At 36.8% G+C, this 21,139-nt stretch overlaps 3 protein-coding genes across 5 annotated transcripts in view; 1 reads left to right on the top strand and 2 right to left on the bottom strand.

Moving 5' to 3' along the window:
- Nucleotides 1-63: 63 nt before the first annotated feature.
- Nucleotides 64-9,072, bottom strand: chrm5b (cholinergic receptor, muscarinic 5b). Its single transcript, XM_043219958.1, has 2 exons — nucleotides 8,076-9,072; nucleotides 64-2,479 (listed from the first exon to the last, which is right to left on the bottom strand). Exon 2 carries the CDS (start codon nucleotides 2,405-2,407, stop codon nucleotides 881-883), a length of 1,527 nt encoding a protein of 508 aa, XP_043075893.1. The 5' UTR covers nucleotides 2,408-2,479; nucleotides 8,076-9,072; the 3' UTR covers nucleotides 64-880.
- On the top strand, nucleotides 3,013-19,658 carry aven (apoptosis, caspase activation inhibitor). The gene is made up of 6 exons (XM_043219959.1): nucleotides 3,013-3,607; nucleotides 3,885-4,074; nucleotides 16,663-16,733; nucleotides 16,855-16,950; nucleotides 17,040-17,307; nucleotides 18,957-19,658. Exons 1-6 carry the CDS (start codon nucleotides 3,407-3,409, stop codon nucleotides 19,091-19,093), a joined length of 963 nt encoding a protein of 320 aa, XP_043075894.1. The 5' UTR covers nucleotides 3,013-3,406; the 3' UTR covers nucleotides 19,094-19,658.
- ryr3 (ryanodine receptor 3) overlaps nucleotides 19,370-21,139 on the bottom strand; it is a 66,914-nt gene continuing 65,144 nt past the window's right edge. For all 3 annotated transcript variants that reach the window (XM_043219957.1, XM_043219956.1, XM_043219954.1), the window contains one exon: nucleotides 19,370-20,486. In XM_043219957.1, the coding sequence (XP_043075892.1) occupies nucleotides 20,391-20,486 (96 nt within the window). In that variant the 3' untranslated portion in view covers nucleotides 19,370-20,390. The remainder of the gene's footprint in view (nucleotides 20,487-21,139) is intronic.

A 21,139-nucleotide genomic window follows, 5' to 3' on the forward strand; every position in this document is an offset into this window, starting at 1 on the left:
ATATTAAAAGAAGAAACCCCTGCCAAATTCAGACTGATGTTACAATTAGATGGGTTAATTTAATTTTAAAACATTTATTTCACATCAAATAAAATGGCACGCCATTACAACAGAAAGAGTAGAGACTTAGTAAACAGAATGGAAAACAACCAGGCAACATTTATAACTGTGTTTATATGATGTGGTAATGTTTAAGTAAGTTCAGATCTATCTCTTGGCACAACAATTATGAAAGACTTTTTTTTATATTATTGATCAGTGCACACTGGGATGCTGCAGAACTGTAAAATGTGATTGAATCTCTGCCATGAGTGAATTTTACATCCAGAGGGAAGCTACAATCTCTTTGGGTGTATTTCTCTACAGCGATGCTTTGGCAGGTCCAAATAAAATCTGAATATCCATATCAACCACTGTCCAGTTCTACAAACATAATACAACAACATTGCTTTGCACACCAGATATTTCAATAAACGTTCTATGCATGCAGTGTCACTGACATGACCAAGGCTTACAATATATAAAAATAATTTTATCACAAAACGTTAATCATATAATAAACACTGTGTGTTGGGTATTTATAAGTTCACAATCCATATCCTCACCATTCATAGCCTTAAGGCATTTCACAATAGTACAACACACTGTTGTGTAAACATGTTAAGTGGTCTTTAAACTTTGAAAACAGAAGCTAAATTATATTTTAATACATTATAGCATTTTTTAAAAATCAAAATGGCAATATAAACAATATGTACACAAAATATTGCCTAGAACATGGTAATGCTCTGTAATGCACAACATAAGCTAAAATGTAATTTTAATGCCCATTTAATATAACGATCGTTCACGCTCTACAATCTGCCATCTCTGCTGTTGCTTAATGGTTTTGTCCACACCAATACAGTTTCTCCTCTCCTCTGTTCTTCTTCCATTTGCAGAGGACTAACATCCAAAAGGTCTTCTGGAAGGTCTTATTGCATAGAGCATAACACATGGGGTTGATGGTGCTGTTGACATAGCAGAGCCAGTAGCCCAGATGCCAGAGGGACACTGGGATGCATTCAGAACAGAAGGTGGAGATGAGCACCATGATGTTGTATGGGGTCCAGGTGAGGAGGAAAGCCAGAAGAATAGCACTGAGAGTCTGAGCAGCCTTTTTCTCTTTGATAAGGACCATTCGTTTCCGTTTGGTCATCTGGATCTTCAAGTTTGGATCTTCTGGTTTGGTAGAAGAGGATGTGGATGAAGGAGCCTGTGGCTCTGAGGACTGACAGTGATCTGTGTTTGTTTTATCAGCTTCGGTACCACCTTGCAAAGCAGTTATGTCGCTAAGGATTGGCTTGAACTTGTATGACATGCATTTTTTATTGTTCGTCTGGGAGCATTTTGCAAGCTCACTTAGGTATTTGCTGTCTTCATAACAGACCAGCTGGCCATTTTTGTTGACAGTCGATTCTTGGTTCTTGAAGGATTCACGTGGAGTTGATTCAGAAACGGACCGCTCGTCATCTTCTGATGATGTGTAACTGTTCAGGTTGGTGGCCTGCTCTGATTTTGTCCACAGGTCTTCTGACTGCAATGTTGTCCTAGTTACGTAACTCTGGTTGGACGATGACCAAGATGCTTGAGTCCCATCCCTCTTGCTTTTAAAGCTAAAGCATCGTAGTATTGGCTTTCGGACTTTAGGGTCTTCGTGGCTGTCCAGCGATGGGTATCCTTGGAGTTCTGCTAAGTTCTTAGTACGTTTTTCTGTTTCTTTGTAGATTTTGCAATATAAGATTGTCATGATGGATACCGGTACATAAAAGGCCGCTATGGCTGTACCAAATGTGATTATGGGTTCTGAGAAAAACTGGATCTGGCATTGGTCAGGAGGAACCGTTCTCTCTCCAACAAAGTACTGCCAGCACAGAATGGGTGGAGCCCATAATATAAACGATATCAACCATGCCATGCCAATCATGATGCCTGCACGTTTCGGGGTCCGTTTAGCCCTGTAGGTAAGTGGTCTTGTAATAGAAAAATATCTGTCAAAGCTGATGACCAGCAAGTTCATCACAGATGCGTTACTTGCAACATAGTCAAGTGCCAACCACAGATCACATGCTATATTTCCTAAAGACCAGTATCCCATGAGAATGTAAGATGTGTACAGGTTCATTGAGAACACACCGATAATGAGGTCTGCAAAAGCTAAACTGAGTAAGTAGTAGTTGTTAACAGTCTTAAGTTGGCTGTTGACCTTGAAAGAGAGCATCACCAGAACATTGCCCACTATTGTGATGAGACTCACGACAGCTGATACTGTTGCAATGGTTATGACTTCCAACAGACTGTATGGGGCAGGTAGGACAGCAGAGACATTTCCACTGGCGGTTAAATTTTGAATATCCATGTTCATCATGTTACCGCTGATCGCTTAGAAAACTGATACAATTTTCTGTGTATTCTTCATATTTTCTTTGCAGGGGATAGTCTGAAAACACAATACAGAGAATGAACAGTTTAAAAACAGGAATAAATTAACATAAAAAAACATGTTTTGTGTGTGTCACCTATAAACAAATGCTTTTCATACTGGACAAATATTTTATGGGATAACAATAGCCCACAAAACACTACATGCCCTTTTTTCGTTCACTGGGTAATAATGAGGATTTTAGCTATTCAGGACTATTATATTGTTTCTGTAACAAGTTAGTGTTCTAACTAATATATATATATATATATATATATATATATATATATATATATATATATATATATATATATATATATATATATATATGTGTGTGTGTGTGTGTGTGTGTGTGTGTGTGTGTGTGTGTCCTTTGACGATTTTGAACCTGACCTTATTTCATGTTCAAATTTCTGAAATATATGCAGATTAGTCAACAGGCCTATATAATAAAATTATTAGCCTCATTTGCGTATTCAAACGTTTAAAAACGTTTAATGCAAATGTATTTTCTTAATGTACTGTGATTGCTCAAATAGGGAAGTACGGTAATGTCTAATTATAAAAGCTTTTTACCTGATTTATTTTTGTAAAGTGTCAATCAATACGTCACTCAAAGTGTTCAAAACACAATTGCCTTTTACATTAATTTTTTCATTCATTATGAAGGCATTGGCATCTCACACGCCCCGCACCTCGCTGCTTCTACTGCTTTTAATACTACTCACACCCATACTGTTTTCCCTCGGTTTGACTAGATTAAACTTTGATGCACATTTGTCAATTAATAAACTCATTTGTCAATTAATAAACTTTATCACATTATGCGGAACTAGTTGAACGGGCGGAACGTTTCCCCGTTGAAGAGGGTTCTCTTTTAAGTGTAACAACGGTTGTGGTGTTACACGATTACAGTCTCGGCATTAGTTCTGTACATGTTGAGTTATGGAAGGCAGACACAGTCGGGGACGCGGTGGGCATTGGAAAAGAGGAGGTGGAGGTGGAAGTGGAGGTGATGCTGAGGCCGGCAGTTCGGGAGAGCACCGAGGTCGCGGAAGAGGAGGCCAGTATCATCGTGGAAGAGGAAAACGGGATCATCGTAGAGGAAGAGGGCGAGCGTTTGGACCTCCTGCTGATTTTAGACGAGTAAGTGTCATCCGTTAAAAAATCACCACGGCAACCATAATTAATTTTACTATAGAACTTAGGTGACTTAATATTAGATAAAATATATCATATATATGAAAATGAAATAAAGTGACAAGCATTCAGAGAGACTGTCACACTGTTTTAATAAGTTTAATTTAATAAAGAATCAATCTATGGTATTAACGCAAGATTATTATACAACGTATTGGTTTTCATGTTTCTGAACGACTAGTAAAACTATATATTGTCATGCTTGCTCACTCTTTTTTTTCAGGTCGCTTTCCAGAATCAAGATGACAGTGACGACAAAGAAAACTTTGAGCAAGCGGAGGAGGACAACACCTTCTCTAGACGAAAGCTTGAGTCCAATTGGAACCGTTATGAGGAATCCGAGAAAGAAGAAATGAATGAAGATGTTCCCGCACAGAGAGGCACAGAGTATCATGTCCTCCTCAGTTCGGCTGGTAAGACATGACTACCCACTTAAATCTGTGTCATATTTCCCCCTGTGCCTCTGATACATCATGCAGGCAGCAGATCAAAACCAAAATGAATGTAGAACAACGTTGGTGTTAATCAGCTGTCCTGCTGTGTGCTATTGAGATACGAAAGGGCAACAAGAAGTGCAAAGCTCTATTTCTGTTACACGGTTGGATCTGATTAATGGAGGACTCATCTCACGAGCAACAGTTTTTGCTATGTTTACAAATGGCACGGTAAACTACAGTTACCCATCACAGGTTTATTTAAAGCTGTCGAGTGAGAAGTTTGAAGTTAGTGTGTTTTTTTTTTTTTTTTTTTTTTTTTAATAAATTAATAAGTTGTTCAATCTAAAGTCCAAAGTGTTGGTTAAAACAATTAATGTACAAAAGATTTCTATTTCACAAAAAAGTTCTTTTGAACTTTCTAATTATCAAAGAATCCTAAAAAAATCACTTATGCACAAAACATACGCAGAACAACTGTTTTTAACATTATGACACTAAGAAATGTTTCTTGAGCATATTTAGCATAAATCAGCATATAAAAATGATTTGTGAAAGATCGTTTGACATCGAAGACTGCAGTAATGGCTGCTGAAAATGCGGCTTTGCCATCACAGCAGTACATTTTTAAATGTATTCAAAATAGAAAACAGATTTTATGTCACAGTATTGCAGTTTTCACTGTAGTTTGAACCAATTAACGCAGCCTTGTTGCATAAGATAATTGTTTTAAAAACAATTTTTAAAAATGTGTATCGCCTCTAAACGTTTGAGTAATAGTGTAAGCAAGTTTACTTTTTTTATTTTATTTAATGGAAATTCACGTAATGGCTATTCAAGAAATGCCCATAGCCAAAACAATACACGTTTTTTAGTATGTTATGTTGAAGCAGAGAGTGTACATTTTGTTCAAGGGCAGGTCATTAACACAACTGTCTAATTATTCAAAATGAACCATCACAGAGGCATTTGTTCGTTTGAGTTTAATGAGCCTAAATCCAGTGTAAGTGCAGAATAACTTTCCATTACGCTGTTCTCTTGAGGGAATTTTCTTTGCTCAATTTGCCTCTCATTTCCCTAATCTGCTTCCTCAAAAGCGCCATTGATATTCATGAGATATATTTGTGTCATCTAATTTTACGACGGGCGAAGGACCGCAGGACTGCACTGCCTCTTGTGGCATTGCAAAAGAAAGACTATATACACATCACTCGTGCACCTCTGTGCGAACAAACATAGCAGAAATGTCATTTGTTAGTAGCAATCGGTTTCTGTTGGTTGTGGCCAAAGCGTTAAAGTTGTACTCCACACGAAATTGGAGCACTTAATCTGTTTTGTTCCTCTCCACTTTTTTTCCCCTGCACATTTGCGATTAGTCATCAGAGGTTCAAACTCGCTGATCCCTTTGAATGTGGGTGGAATTTGTATCTGTTCTCCAGAGCAAGTATTGTATCCATGACTTCAGGAATTGTGTAGGACAGCTTTTCCATCAAAATGATGTGATTATGCAGCACCAATTGTTTGTCATATGACAGCAGCAAAAGGAGGTTGGTGCTTATTATAGTACTTTTAAAATGATTCTGTGCTTCAGCTTGACTGCTTTGAAGGAGAATCTTTGCTGTATTGCATGAAAAATATCTTTAAATGTTTTGTTTGACTTTGCTAGATATATACGGCAAATACAGGCGCACCTCTTGGTCAAATATTGCAATATAATGACTTCAGCTAAGTTATAAATAGAAAGAAGACTGTTCCGGTTTGTTCAGTCTTTCAAAGTTGCCCGACCTCCCCTGTGATACTCGACATATTGTCCTTTATCTCATTATGATTCTGCCAGCAGGCTCTGATTAGTGACTGTGGTGGTAACGGACTGATTAGGTACAAACCGAGTGTAATTCAGCTTTCACCAGGAAGTGGAATAAAGTGGAGGAACATCCTTCCCTTACACTTGAGTTTTCTCACAAAAATCACAACTTAATCTGCATTCTTTGAAGGGTGTGTGTGCCTAAAAATGAAAATGGCCATTATTTAGTCACACTCAGATTCCTACAGGTTTGGAACAACATGATGTCGCGATTTTTATCGTTCCTTTAAAAAAACGCTTTTCATAGTTTTATGCTCACTTTTGACATTTTTATTCTCGTAATTCTCATGAAACTTGCGATTATACCTACACCCTACAGCAGATGAGCATCCTCCTTCGTCACAGCAGGTGCTTGCACAGCGTAGTCTTTAGCGTTTTATCAGTAAGTTTGAGTAAGGAAATCATAGATTCATAGAATCTGGCGGTTAATCATTCTTTGGCACATACAGTAAGACGAGTATAGACAGCTAAAACGGTATGGTATTCCATAAGGTATGAATTTCAAGATTGCTGTTTTCTGTTGATTTGCTCTCATCTGTTGTGCATGACAAATTATGGTCTCTCCTATCACTTAGGCTGTCACTGTAGAGAAAACTGCATCTGTCAGATAGCTTAAAATCTGTTTACCAATTCATTTTTTGTGTATATTACTGCCACACAGATGGGTAATTTTATTTAGTCTAATCTCACAACTGATTGGAGATTAATCTGCCAGAAACTCAATAACATCTTTGAATTTGGATGGCATCATCCAATCCTTGTCATTGTGGCGGTGAATTTGAAAAAGTGTTCATGATATCAAAACTGTTGATACTATGAAAATTTCGTAATTGTTGTCACCGGTGTCAATATCACAAAAGAAAATTGTAGCCTTAAAGGAAAAAAACTGAAGCTCACTGAGCCAGCGTCACACACAGGACAGTGCTTAAAGGAATAGTTCACCCAAAAATGGAAATTCTGTCATCAGGTAGTTCTGTATAAAAATTCTTTGTTCTGCCGAAGACAAAGGAATATATTTTGAAGAAAGATTGAACTGCTTGGCGTAGTAAATGATGACAGAATTTTCATTTTTGGTTGAACTCTTCCTTTAAGCACTAGGGCCCTTTTTTCTTTGTTCTTTTTTTTTGAAAGAACCTGAAACTCACGTTGGTTTGAAGACACACTATAAAGGAAGAGTGAAGCACTTGTGTTATCTCATAATATAAGGTAATAATGGTCTCCTTCAGATGAAAATGATGTGGAGCTCCCTCAGAAGAGGGCACAATTTCCCCTTTAAGGTGATTGAATATTTAAACAGGTTGCAAACACAGCCATATTAGCTATGCATTGATTTCTGGTCTTTTAAACATTACCTGTATATACAATATTCAGCATAATAAAAACCTGTATTTAAAGGTAATTGATAAAATAAGAGAAACATTTATGACCTTATATTTATAATATATTTATATTTAGTATTTAATACAATGGTTACTTTTTTAGTTAATCTATTGTTTCATGAATATTTTTGCAGCTTTTGTTAGTCACGGCACGTTAACTAAATGTTCATTTATACAACTCAAGTGTTAAATTATTGGAAAATGAAAATAAACGCATCTATTTCATTAAATAAAATAAGTGTGTTTATTGTTTATTATTAATAACAGCAAATATGTAGTCATTTAAAACCTCAATAGGTAGAGGCTTTATTTTTTTGTGTAGGTAATCTTCATAAACACTGTTTTTCAGTGAAATCGGTTCAGCGTATCTCTAGGATCTCCTTTCTGTTATTTATTTATTTATTTTTATTTATTATTATAACACCAAAATGAAAGCATCTGACTTTTTAATTTCAGTCTAAACCAGTATGATCCCTAAAGAAATGTATAAGAATATGAGAAATCCTTTAAACCTACATTAAGCCTTATTGTCTGACACCGTATGGACAAAAAACAGAATGCTTTTGTGTTCCACAGGTTTGAAACAACATGTGGGTGAGAAATTTGTCAAACCTTAAAATGAAACCTAATGATTTCTTTAAAATGTCAGAGATATCTGTTGTCCTCCTTTAATATTGTCCTAATATTTAGAAAGACACTAGACGAGATCATACAAGATATATGTCTTCGGTACTCACTCCATCTACAGATCTGGCTTGGTCAGACAGTCACCCATCCCAAACCTTTTCCCCTCTAGCAGACTCTCAGGAATTGCGTGGCTAGATGGCTCTTCTTCATCCAGTCACAAGCCCGATCTTAAATGATATAATCCTCAAAGTAGTAGTAACATCTTCTGCATTGTTTTTGGATGGGTTTTCTTAAGAAGACTCGAAGTAAAAACAGCTCAAGTTGTGACAACCGCACTAAAGTCCGTAACATTGATTGTTAAGCATCTCCTTGTCTCTCGGTGGTGGAGGATGAGTGGGGAAATGCTGCTGCTGCTGTTCCTCTGGATAAATATGTGCTGCTGCTGCCTGTGGATGCACTGACAGACACAGATGTGAATGGCTGGGAGGAGGTCATTCCCACTGGGCTGGGATGATCGTCATGATTTGGGGCAGTGAACAACAGGCAGACGGCGAGAATGGGAGGAGGAAGAGGAGAAGAGCGGGGGGCCGAGTCCAAGCAGAAATGAGGGGATGAAGGTTAGAGCGTTTCTACTCATGATGTAGACGGCCGGGGTGTGTGAAGGGGCGGTATTATGCTCACTAAAACATAATGGAGGCAATAATTACTCTCTTTTGACACAGATAGCATGGATGCGAGAAAATAGGTGGGTGGAAACGATGGGTTAGCTGGAAATGCAGACGTGAGAGGGTCATTTCATGACTTTTTGCTGTCTGTGAGAGCTACTTCAGATTAAATCAAAGTAAAATGGTCATGTTAAATATTACAAGCTATTGAGGTTCCTAGTGAATTGATTTATTTATTTATTTTTATAATAATTGTCTGTTATTCAAGATAAGCTGTAGCATGCTGTAAATTATTTCTGTTGCATTGGCTTCACTGAATAAAAAAAATCTCGTCTGCCAAATGAATAATCCCACCCCAGATTTAGGCCATTTATTCAGTCAACTCTGCTGTGATACTGATGTTAAATTATATTATTTCAGGATTTAGGTGCTTTTACTTTTTTTTTTTATTAATTCTAGCATTTAACATTCTAACATAGTGTTTTGTAAGAAATGAAGTTATTTTTATTTTATGTAATTAAATTTCAAAATCTGAGACACCTCCTTTTAACAATCGTTTAAAAAAAGATAAATAAATAAAGGATCTCTGAAAATAATTGTTAAAAAAATGCTTTTGAGGATAGCCTGATTTTAATATTCCTATAAAATGTCTGGCTGACTGGACTCTATAGAAGTGTGGTTTGATCTCTGTAATTCTGCTTTCACAGCTGCATGGGTGTAATTACTTACTTCACAGGCCATCAAAGGAAGCCTTGAATGATCAATGAAAAGAAACAGATTACAGTTAATAGACAGTACACATGAAATTTGTATCAAATGCCAGAGACTCAAGGGTTGAGTGAAGATTAATCTGTTTCTAGTGCCCTTGCAAGGTGTTTGTGTAAGGGTCGTCTGAGCTGGGATTAAGTGCAGAGCGGCCAATTCAGAATCGTTTCTTTTCACGCTTTTTATTTTTGTCAGAAGCATCACTTTGTTCATATCGTACAGTCAGTTTGACAGGAAATGGCTTATGTAAGATATTGCCATGTAGGGCAGGATTTCCAGGCCTCCAAGTTTATTGATTATAATGAGATCATAATGGAGGATATGAGCCGTATCACATACCCTGGAGGAGGACTAATAATGAAGGGCATAGATATACAGTGACAGCTCCACTGTGTTTGCCCGCATCTGTGTGTCTGCCGTAACATAGTATGTCTCCTCTGGGTCTCAGATGGCCAGCAGACACAACTCAGCCCTACACGCCACATACTCGGGTTACACTTGACAGTGAGAGCAGTGAATTAATACTAAACGTTGCCTGAATTTCATGACCTTGTTTAGCTGTTGACTGCACTTCACTTTGTCTGTGTCCCTGCAGAGAGGGAAAGACATGCTAATTCATTACAATGACACTGCACCTGTAGGAAACTGCCCCCCCTCTCTTGACGTTCTCTCTTTTATTTCAGTTCCTTGGGTCTCCACCTGTGGCCCTTATACTGTCAGTTTCACCAGCTGGACCCTCCAAAAATGACTGCACCCTGGCGGGCTAAAGCACTCTAGATTGTCTCTCTTTTTATAGCTCTTGTTGAAAATCAGCGGTCTTATCTTGCACAAACTCAGCCGTTGAAATTAATATAAATATAGTTTTCTTATGATTGGTAGTAAGGGTGGGCGATGTACTGTACCAGTAGACGCGGTTAACCGGTAAAAAATGTATAAAAAAAGTTTATGATATTCATGAGTTCATGAAAATGTATAGTTTGGACATGTTAGTTTGTCTGTAAGCATTGAGGTTTTAAAAAAGTAATTTAAGCCATTGAAATGCAATCGGTGTCGAAAAGAGAATAGTTAAATGTGTACAGTTGTATTTCTGAAAATACATTTTATTTACACAGTGAAGAATATGCAGTTGCAGTTGATTTATACAATGTATATATACTAGTATTTCTTTTTATTTGTTCCACTGCAGTTTTTTTGTCCTGTTGTTGCTTACAGTTTTTTTTTATTCTTATTTCATCGCTGACTTCAGTGAGCGTTGGGGCTTTTTTTCTTTGAGGCTACAATTTTTTTTTTTTTGTGCTATTGACACTGGTGACCACAATTACGAAATTTTCATAGTATCAACAGTTTTGATATCCTAAACACTTTTTCAGAAGGCATGTTGAATCTATCCTGCTTATGATCGCGTAAATCATGTTTATTTTTTTCCAGCACGAACTGGTCTCTCTGAAAGAAAACAACTGGATCTTTCTTCCCTTAAATGCTCAGCACCTGCACTGTTTGCCAGTGTTTTTGATCACGCACATACTGTGACTATAGTCCCCTGCATCAAGCATTGGACAGTAATTATGATGCGGGGGTGTGTGTTTGCACCCACACAGAGTATCAGAATGTCATCTCTGCTATAATGTGTAACAGTAACAACCACTGTGTTAATGAATGTGTCTCTCTTCACTTGCTCTCGTCTCTCTCTGCTGTTGTTACCATAACACCTGTGCAATTTGCATGAGGCTCATTATTTTAAACCATTTTGTATCCTTCAGACACCTTTATGAATGTTGAAAAGTGCAACAGAGGCCACTTGTTTTTAAATTAATTTTCCTATCTTTTCATCTGTCCACCATAACTTATTCCTTGAGAGTTTCGGTTGTTCCCTCTTGTCACATCACTGAAATGTGGCAGGTTTTTGCAAATTGTATTTACAGGTTAAAGGTTCAAGTGACACTTTTGCATAAATATGGTTGTGTAATGATAGCTTTTACTTATAAATAGCCTGAATGGTCTAATATTATGTCCCCAATGAATGTGTTTTATAATGCTGCCAGGAAACGATCCCCTGATTGTCCCTTCGAGTTCATGTTTGCCCAGAAGATGCATTATTTGGGGCAGTGTTGATATGTGGGGCATGAAGTCCTTTGGTATTTGGTTGGAAGTAGATGGTTTTTAATGGGCGTTATCATTGAAATGCCTCCACTGTCATTTCAAATCTGGTTTGGGAAGTCTATTATAATGGATGAAAGAGAAATTTTTCAATATATTTTCAACAGGTTTTTTTATAGGCTTTGTATTTGGTACACTCACTTAAATCTCACTGAAATTGATTGCCGTGCAAAATTTGTAGCCTATTTGGTTTTGAATAATGCTTAACAGTGTTGTTATTATGTCACACTTTATTTCATACACAGTATAGTTTTCATATAAAACATTTCATACAAATGGTAGGCCTATTTGGAATACAAAATAATAAAAAAGTAACCAAATGTAAAAGTAAACATAGGATAAACTTCAATGAATAGGATTTGTTTTCTCTAATATCTAGGATTTTAAGCTAAAACATAACTTTTTGCTCACGATAACTATACAAAAATGATATTGTCTGTTTATTCTAATGTGTGTCTGCCGCTTTCAGTTCTTGAGCTCATTATAGCAGGAGGGATTCTGATTGACTGTCAATGTTTTTTGTTCATCAGCTGGACAAAGTCTTTTGAAAGTTATTCCAAAGATATCATTACTCTGCTATTATCGTTATATCTGTGGTGTGGACTAATCCTTAATAATGTAGGCTATTTTCTTCATATAGAGAACACTTTTTAAAACTGTTTATCATTACCTTTATGGTCATAGTCCTTGTTGTGTTTCTGGACAAAAATGGACAACCTACAAATAAAATTATGCTATATAATTGAAAATACAATTTTTTAATTTTTTTATTTAATTTTTAATTTATTTTCTTAAAATATTTCAGCGCTCTTGTTTTGACGTGCATTTTCCCACATTTGTTTCTGATAACGCTTCTCCTTGTTGAGATGTGTTTTTTTTCTGTGGTCCTCATTGGATAAACCACCTCCTTTGATCGCGAGGAGCGCATCGAGTGTTTGATTCATCTCTATGGAAATAAATTGCTGTTCTAAATCTCTATTAAGATGAGCCACAGCTGTCTGCTAACCTGATGATCAGTTCAGCCCAGCTGCACACAGGCTCCACTTGTAGAAAGTGCACAGACACAATGAGAGTGGTTATGTAACTTTGAGTGGCTTTTATGCTTAGATAAAAATGTAAACATGAAAGGTGCATACTGTTGCCCTTGTAATGTAGGTCAGGTTGGATTCAGAAAAGGACTCTTAATAACTCTTCCTATTGCTAGGGCAGAGGGCCTGGTGGCTTATCTCTGCATGGGCATATGAGATGCCCTTTCACAGCCTTTCGTTCAATGCAGGGGTTGTGTCATTATGACTCAGATGCCGTTTCACACCTCAAGGTCAGATGCTGGTCTCCTGAGAAGAGATGCTCTGTCGAATTACTAGCGTCCTTCACACTGAAGCCCTGCTCTCGTAGCCATTACTGCAATGGGCCCTGCCGCTTCGAGGGCCAGGACTAAGTGACATATGGAAAGGTGGACGCACTAATAAATAGAAAATTAATGAATTAAAAGGATTTAAAATAGAACATTACGCACTCATCTGTCGAGAAGCTATTGAGTGTCTGTAAGAGTGGAAAACTCATCTCTCATGAGACTCTTTGCCTGATGAACACTGATTCAACATCAACTTTCGTAATTTCGAAAAAGAGTTCTTTCTGCCTCGTCGATGCCATATGATTAACAGGGTCTAGTTCCAGTCAGTTCAACTGCGATTTTATCGGTTTTTACCTCCGTTTCTGGTTTTGGAAGCTCACTTTATAAACATAATGATTTGAAGGTTGCGCGGCTGTTTGTTCAGTACCCCATTAACTGCTCAGAAACCAAAGCAGAGCTTAGACTTTTAATGATTCGAAGGAAAACATTTTCACAGATTTTTTTCACAGATGTGTTTTCAAATGAGCCATGTGTGTGAACTGCACAAAGTCTCTCCTTTCAAGACCAGGCACTAATAGGAAACCGTTGGTGTTCTGCATGGCAGCGGTGTTGAGGCGTGTAGTAAATAACAGTCTTATTGTTTGGAATTTTCAGCTTGAAATTTTTTAATTGCAATCATCACAGACTGATTTATTTTGATAGTTCAGTTCGTTACGGAGTTGCTTTGTGTTAATTGGCTTAGCAATGATTTGCTCAAGAGCCGTGACGACAAAGCAAATTAGCAGCTTCTTCCAAAGGGCTCTAGCCTCCATGCATTAAGTGGCATTTAATGACTAGCAGTGGATGGCCTGTGCTCTTTTTAATACCGTTGGGCTTGTAGGTCCACAGCATCCCATGGTCCTGGTGTCACTGTTTTAAAGGGCCCTTGAAAAAGCAAGGAATGGCAGCCAGATTTGGGTTGGCAGTCTGCATGCACGATGCCACTCTCTGGGAGGAAATGACCTGTACTTGTAGTGCCGCTTCCTGTGCCGCTGCTCTCCTTCATTCAGAGAACGCCAGCCTGCAGAGAGACACACATCTGCCACACTGACATTATGCCAGCACTGCAGCAGAGATGCTACTGTACACTTATGTTTCATTGTGTCAAAAGTAAGGATGCACGCATCAACCAATTAATTTTTTGGAATAGGCCAGCATTGGAAGCAGCTTCAAGCCATCTGTACAATATGATACACTAGTTTTGAGTGTGGTATTATTGCTTATTGTTGTTTCCATTCTGTTGTGCTACTTTCATTGTTTTGTGAAATTAGGCCACTGTAAAGTGACCCTGGGCCACAAAACCACAGGTACATTTGTATATTTAAAAACCACGAGTATATTTGTAGCAGTAGCCAACAATACATTGTATGGGTCAAAATGATAGATTTTTCTTTCATTCAAAATATTTCATAAAATGTACCCTTTATGACTGTTTTTGTGGTCCTGGGTCACACATAGTTTGTAATGTATTAGATTTATTAGATGTAACAGTTTAAAAAGTGAAAGTGAAATTGTTTATGAACTATTTGGGGGTTTTTTTCAATGAAAAGAACATTTTTAAATATAAAACATATATTAATTGATATATTTAACTGTAACCTGTAGACCTGTTTTATTTTAATTTGAATAAATTTGACAAATTATTTTAATACTTGTTTGTAATTCTCATTATTCCTAGTGATGATTCACAGCATTTGATTCACATTATTATAATACATACTTATATTTTCTTAGTGCAACAAATTTTATTCATACTTTTGATTTTGGAGTGAAATATGACCCAGAATGATCCTGCAGAGGTGAGTAAATAATTAAGTAAATTGCGTTTAATTAATTATAGTCTCCCCATGTTAAACTGAAAGTATTTGACCATTACTCACAGGGACATTCATTCAAAGAAATATGCCTGCAGTCATACTGTATTTTTGCATCCCTACTAAAGAGTGAACACATGATCATTTCTTCATTTATTCTTGTACAAACAATGCGCAGCTGGTTTATTATATTTACTGGCCACACTACTTTCTTCTCTAAAGCTAGGCTGACCTTCGCTGCACATGCTGACAGGAGCTTTGCTTATTGTTATGGCAGCAGTTTCCATGGCGCTGTCACTGCCAGTGAAGGAAACATGATGAAATTGCCTGGATGGCATCTCCTGTCCGCAGCTCCACAGCATTTCTGCCCTGATGACATCGAGCACTGCGTACTTGGCAGTCTGCTCAGCTTTAGCAGGAATCTTGTTTCCTGTGACGTCGCTTCTGAGTCAGTGGCATGCTACATAGACCAAAACCTTAATAGTAGCATGTTGTTGTTTTTAGTTGCAGCTGTTCGTCTTTTTAACACGATATGTGAAGTGGCAGAATGCTTCTGAAGTGCTCTTTTGAAGAAGGATCGCTCCTCTTGACCTTGAGACCCTGCTCTGTGTTATCCGCGTCGGTCCGGCCAACTGCAGTTGGCAAGTGTGTCTCGAGTGAAAGAGCGTTTCTGAGGCGGGAGGCTCTGGGACAGCTGTGTGTGACAGACCCACGGCTTCTTTCTTTAGCTGTCCCCACTTGCTGCCGCCTCAGAATTCACGCTGCTTGTGTCGAGGTGAAAATGACTTCAAAAGATGACACGTGTTGAGCTGCTGCTGCGAAGGTGTTTACTGTATGGAGATGGGAGAGTTGTTTTTCTTGGCTAAGGATTGAACTAATAAGAGTCATAGATATGATTAATGCTTGTCACTGCAATATAGGCACTAGGAAGGTGAGCTATTGTTGGTTATTGTTAATGAAAACTATTACAAATGACAAGAAATATTGGTAACGCTTTAGAGCAAGGAATACTTATTCACTATTAACTAGGACTTTTCACCCAATAAATTTGCTGATTATTAATAATTAGTAAGTTAGTTGTTCATGTAGAAGGCAACAATACGTGTTACTAATAAATGGCCAATATACTAGTAATATGCATGCTAATAAGCTAATAAACTAGTTAATAGACCATAAAATAAAGTTACTCAAATATTAAATTAAAAACCAAAATTAAATTTAAAATCTTGCCAAGAAATAAAGTTCTAAAATTGCTAGTGCTAAAACTGAATTTCAAAGTAGTATTTAAAAAAAAAAAATGAAAAAGTTACATAAGAACTTAAATTAACATGCAAATTAACCATATAAAAATAAAAGCTAATTTAAAATAATAGTATATGAATTGAATTGAATTGAATATTATACAATATTATATTATATTTATATATTATATTATATCATAATATTTTATTTATTTATTACAACTGAATAATAACCAGAGAGTGCATATAATGTGATATATATTATAAAATTTATTTTAGAAACCAATTTTTATTATCATCCATGATGAATAATAAAATGTAATATTTATTAATATTAATAAAATAAGTAATTTAATATTAATCTAATGAATAAACTCAAATATTTATAATAAAGTTAATTTGGACTTTATTCATAATTTTATTCATAATAAAAAACTAAGTAAAAAAAATCACTGATAAAAATAATTAAATCTAAGCTTCCTGGAAGTGTCAAAGCAAAATGAATACATTAGCTGCTCACTCAACGTATGTATTTTGATATATTAATTTTATTTTTAGATATATTTTTAAAGGTTTTTTTTATTTATTTATTTATTTATGATTTTTTTTTTTTTTTTAATGTATTACCTGTTTTTTAATTTTTAATGTATTATCTGTTTCAGGGGACTCATTTACACAGTTCAGATTCTCTGATGAGAAGGACTGGGAAATGGACTCCCTAGCAAAAAATCAGGTGCATGAGTTATTCCACAAGTTATTAAGTATTATAACTGACCTGCGTGTTTTGCACTGTAATAATTGATATCCTGTTGTTTGAGGAAGTATGTTCTCATGGTTAATTGTAATTTCTTCAGATTCCAGCTCTGTTTATAGACCTGCCGGCTTTAACTCAGACACTTCAAGAGCTTCCACTGCACACAAGACTGAACCTGGAGGCTGAGCTTGTGCAGGTAGGTCAATTCATTTTTCTTGTTGGAATATTCCATAAAATACTTACTAATACCAGTGAAGAAGGTGCTAGTATTTTAATATCTTTCAGGTGACGACTCCAATTGAACTTCCGTCTGTGACAGCGCCTCACAGGACTGACTCGACTCTAACAGCTGGATTGAAAGCTCCTCAGACAGGTGTAAAACCTGTTCCAGGTACCACAGCATCTCCCAGCGTCTCCACAGCTGTCCCTCCAGCCACAGATGATGCTGACCAGGAGCTCGACCTTCTCCTCAACTTGCAGAAACCCATCACAGAAATTGCTTCAGTCGAATCCCATGATGCAACAGACCATGTATTAAACGGCTCAACACAAGGTCAGTATAGTTTTTTTCACCGTAAAGTGTTACCAACTTTAATAACAGATTATTTTTTAGTATCTAGTTGAATGCTTTTTGTCACTGTTTATACAGTAATTAATTACACTAACATTTAAAAGTTTGGGGTAAGTAGGTTTTTCTTTTGTGTTTGTCTTTGTTTTTTAGGATATTAATACTTTTATTACACAATGACACGTTACCTTTATTAAAAGTAATTTTTACATTTGTTAAAAGAATTTCAAATAAATTCTGAACTTTCTATTCACCAAAGATTAAAAAAACTAACATTAAGATTTTCACAAATTTAAGCAGTGAAACATAATCATATTACACTATATTGCCAAAAATATTTGCTCACCCATTCAAATAATCGGAATCAGGTGTTCCAATTACTTCCATGGCCACAGGTGTATAAAAAATATCAAGCATCTAGGCATGCAAACGTTTTTTACAAATATTTATGAAGCATGGAACTGTGATAGGATGCCACCTGTGCAACAAATCCAGGCATGAAATTTCCTCACTCTTATATAATCCATAGTCTGTATTATAAGAACGTGAAAGTGTTTTGGAACGTCAGCAGGTTGTGGCCACGTAAACTGATGGAGTGGGGTCAGCGGATGTTGAGGCGCATTGTGTGGCGAGATTGCCAACTTTCTGCAGAGTCAATCGCTACAGACCTCCAAACTTCATGTGGCCTTCTGAATAGCTCAAGAACAATGTGCAGAGAGCGTCATGGAATGGGTTTCCTTGGCCGAGCAGCTGCATCCAGCCATACATCACCAAGTGCTTCTCCATCTGGCAATCTGATGGACGAGTCTGAGTTTGGCGGTTGCCAGGAGAACGGTTCTTGTCTGACTGCATTGTGCCAAGTGTAAAATTTGGTGGAGGGGGAGATTATGGTGTGGGGTAGGTTTTTCAGGAGCTGGGCTTGGCCCCTTAGTTCCAGTGTAAGGAACTCTGAATGCTTCAGCATACCAAGACATTTTGGACATTTCCATGCTCCTAACTTTGTGGGAATAGTTTGGAGCTGGCCCCTTTCTCTTCCAACATGACTGTGCACCAGTGCACAAAGTAAGGTCCATAGAGACATGGACGACAGAACATGATGTGGGTGAACTTGACTGGCCTGCTCGGAGTCCTGACCTCAAACCGATAGAACACCTTTGGGATGAATTAGAGCGAAGACTGAGAGCCAGGCCTTCTTGTTCAACATCAGTGTGTGACCTCACAAATGCGCTTCTGGAAGATAGGTCAAAAACTCCTATAAATACACTCCTAAACCTTGTGGACAGCCTTCCCAGAAGAGTTGAAGCTGTTACAGCTGTAAAGGGTGGACAGACGTCTGGTGAATCCTGTGGATTAAGAATGGGATTTCGCTTCTTATACTTCTTGTTTTCAGCATTGATAAGACCAAATCTGCATATTAGAATCATTTCGGAAGGATCATATAATACTTTATTACACTGTGTTATAATTTATACTGAATTTCTGTACTTTCTGATACTAAGTTAAATTAAACTAAAAAGTTTAGTTAAGTCAAAAAGTTAGCTCGAGTCTCGATTCTACATTAATCTCGTAGCTTTTGCAAGTGAAGTTTCAAAGTAGTTTCTGATGTAAAAATGAGATTTTTATCACCCCAACAGGTCCAGGAGAAGAGAGAAAAGATCAAATGGTTGATATGAAAGAGACGAAGCCAGAAGTGGAAAGTGAAGCTAAACCTACGAGACAGGAAGTGACAGAAGAGGATCTGGAGGACTGGTTGGACAGCATGATCTCCTGATCCCAGAGAAACTGACTGACACTGCTGTGGATTAAATCAGCACACGCAGCTTTGCTAATGCTGACATAGCATTACTTGTGTGCGGACGTGAACATCACACCGCGACACTTCATTAAGTCTTTTGATAGCCAAGACTAATTCAGTCATGTGGAATATGAAACGCTTCATCAATGTATTACTCATAAAAGTGATGTAATGCTGTGCAACAGTTTACAGACCCATCATATTCTCACCCATCACTCGACGCTGATTAAAAGCAGCTATGACCAGCTTGGATTTATTGCATTAGCTACTTTATTTTCATTCCCCCTGCTCAAAACAAATGCAAATCACCAAAGCTACTACCTACATACATACAAATGGCCATACAATAGCAGTTTAGTGTATTAACTTCTGTTTAATAAACAGTAAATGTTTTTGTCCTCGAATGTAGATTCCTATTGTTTTGCAATCGTACTTCGTCAATGATCAGGCAGACAAGATTTCAGTTATTTAACCTTGACCAAACATTAAAAAAGCAGTGTAATCTTTGCTCATGAACAAACGTCAACTAAAGCTACAAAACTACTAACCCAGGTGAGACGGTCTAAACTAAACTGCAGATAGCAAAACATACGAGCAGGAACAAAATGTTTGCATAGTCTCTTGTCGTAAGGCACTTTTTCAGTATGAGAAACAGCTAGTGGATTGAAGCAGATGATCGTTATATTTCTCATTCCACCAGTCAGGTTACCGTCCTTAAACGCATTGCACATTCTTCATAGTCTTTTTTTTGTTTTTAAATCAAACAGGCAGAAACTGTGTTTGGCACTCACTGAATACTAAGAAGGTATTCTTGTGCATATTTGTGTAGACGTTCATTCAACATCAAAAACATACATATGTCAACATCTCACAAGTTTGTGTGCATTTGTGAGTTAAGCAAATGAGGCATTTTCCCATGTGTTTTTCTTTTTATCAAACATGGCTTTGTGTCTTGATTTGGCAATGTGTGCTACATGTTGTGTTTTTTTTGTTTGTTTGTTTTTTTTCCCTTTTTTTTTTTTTTTTTTCTTTTTCTCTCAATGTTGCACTTGAGTTCACATTTTTGGCTCGATCACAATGAGTTCTCAGTATGTCGCTGTCATTTCTGGTGTAGAAACGATTGAGGTTGTTTTGATTGGATGAATTAGTGAGCAGCATATGATGAGAGCTAGTTAAGGATGTTGTGTCCAACCTGTACAAGGTCCTAAAATCCGTATGGATATTAGGAGCTCATATAGGGTCTCTCATATTAGGACTGAGGACAACATGTCCTCTAGCCCAGCTGGTCCTCGTATTGCTTCCGGAAACAGTCTCCAGCAGGGAAGAAATCCCAGCATCTCTCCTGATACATCTTCCAAACATAAGACTCCTGAAATAGAGGGATAATTAGAAGATCTGCTTTCTTAAATATAATAGTAACATACACTATAATTCTGAGGTCACACATTTTTCTAAAGAAATTAAAATGTTAATACAGCAAGGATGTATTAGACTGATTGAACATCATAGTTTGACTAAGAAAAATGATTTTTTTTCTTTTATTCATCAATCCTAAGAAATATGCAGGAATGTTTTCACCTAAATGCAATGACTTCTTACGGATTCTGGAGTAATGGCTGATGAACGTTCAATTTTACCATAGAAATACAATTTTAGCCAAAAAAAAAAACTATTGCGGTCCTGAATAAGATAATCATTAACTTGCGGACCATCGAGGTATTAAGATTTAAGGGTATGTAAACTTTTGAGCCATTTTTAATTTCAGATATTTTGTGTTGTGGAATATGTGTTATATGAAAAACTAAATAAACATGAAATTTTTATGATCTTTCTTTATTAACAACTGCATATTCTGCATATTTAACATATGAACAGAACTGTAAATGAAAATGTAAATTGACTTAAAATCTATATAAATAGAAAACTTATCTTGAGTGATATTTATGTTTAACAATATTACTGTTTTACTGTATTTTTGCTCTAATAAACGCAGCCTTGGTGAATTCAGAAATATTTATAACC

Source organism: Puntigrus tetrazona, chromosome 20 (genome assembly GCF_018831695.1).
Source record: "Puntigrus tetrazona isolate hp1 chromosome 20, ASM1883169v1, whole genome shotgun sequence".
In the NCBI taxonomy this organism is placed as follows: domain Eukaryota; kingdom Metazoa; phylum Chordata; class Actinopteri; order Cypriniformes; family Cyprinidae; genus Puntigrus; species Puntigrus tetrazona.

Excerpts from the sequence above, each read along its gene's own strand:
- chrm5b (XM_043219958.1), bottom strand. The coding sequence starts at position 2,407 with ATGATGAACATGGATATTCAAAATTTAACCGCCAGTGGAAATGTCTCT.
- aven (XM_043219959.1), top strand. The coding sequence starts at position 3,407 with ATGGAAGGCAGACACAGTCGGGGACGCGGTGGGCATTGGAAAAGAGGA. Across the intron at positions 4,075-16,662 it reads TGTCCTCCTCAGTTCGGCTG|GGGACTCATTTACACAGTTC; the intron begins GTAAGACATGAC and ends TATCTGTTTCAG. Across the intron at positions 16,734-16,854 it reads ACTCCCTAGCAAAAAATCAG|ATTCCAGCTCTGTTTATAGA; the intron begins GTGCATGAGTTA and ends TAATTTCTTCAG.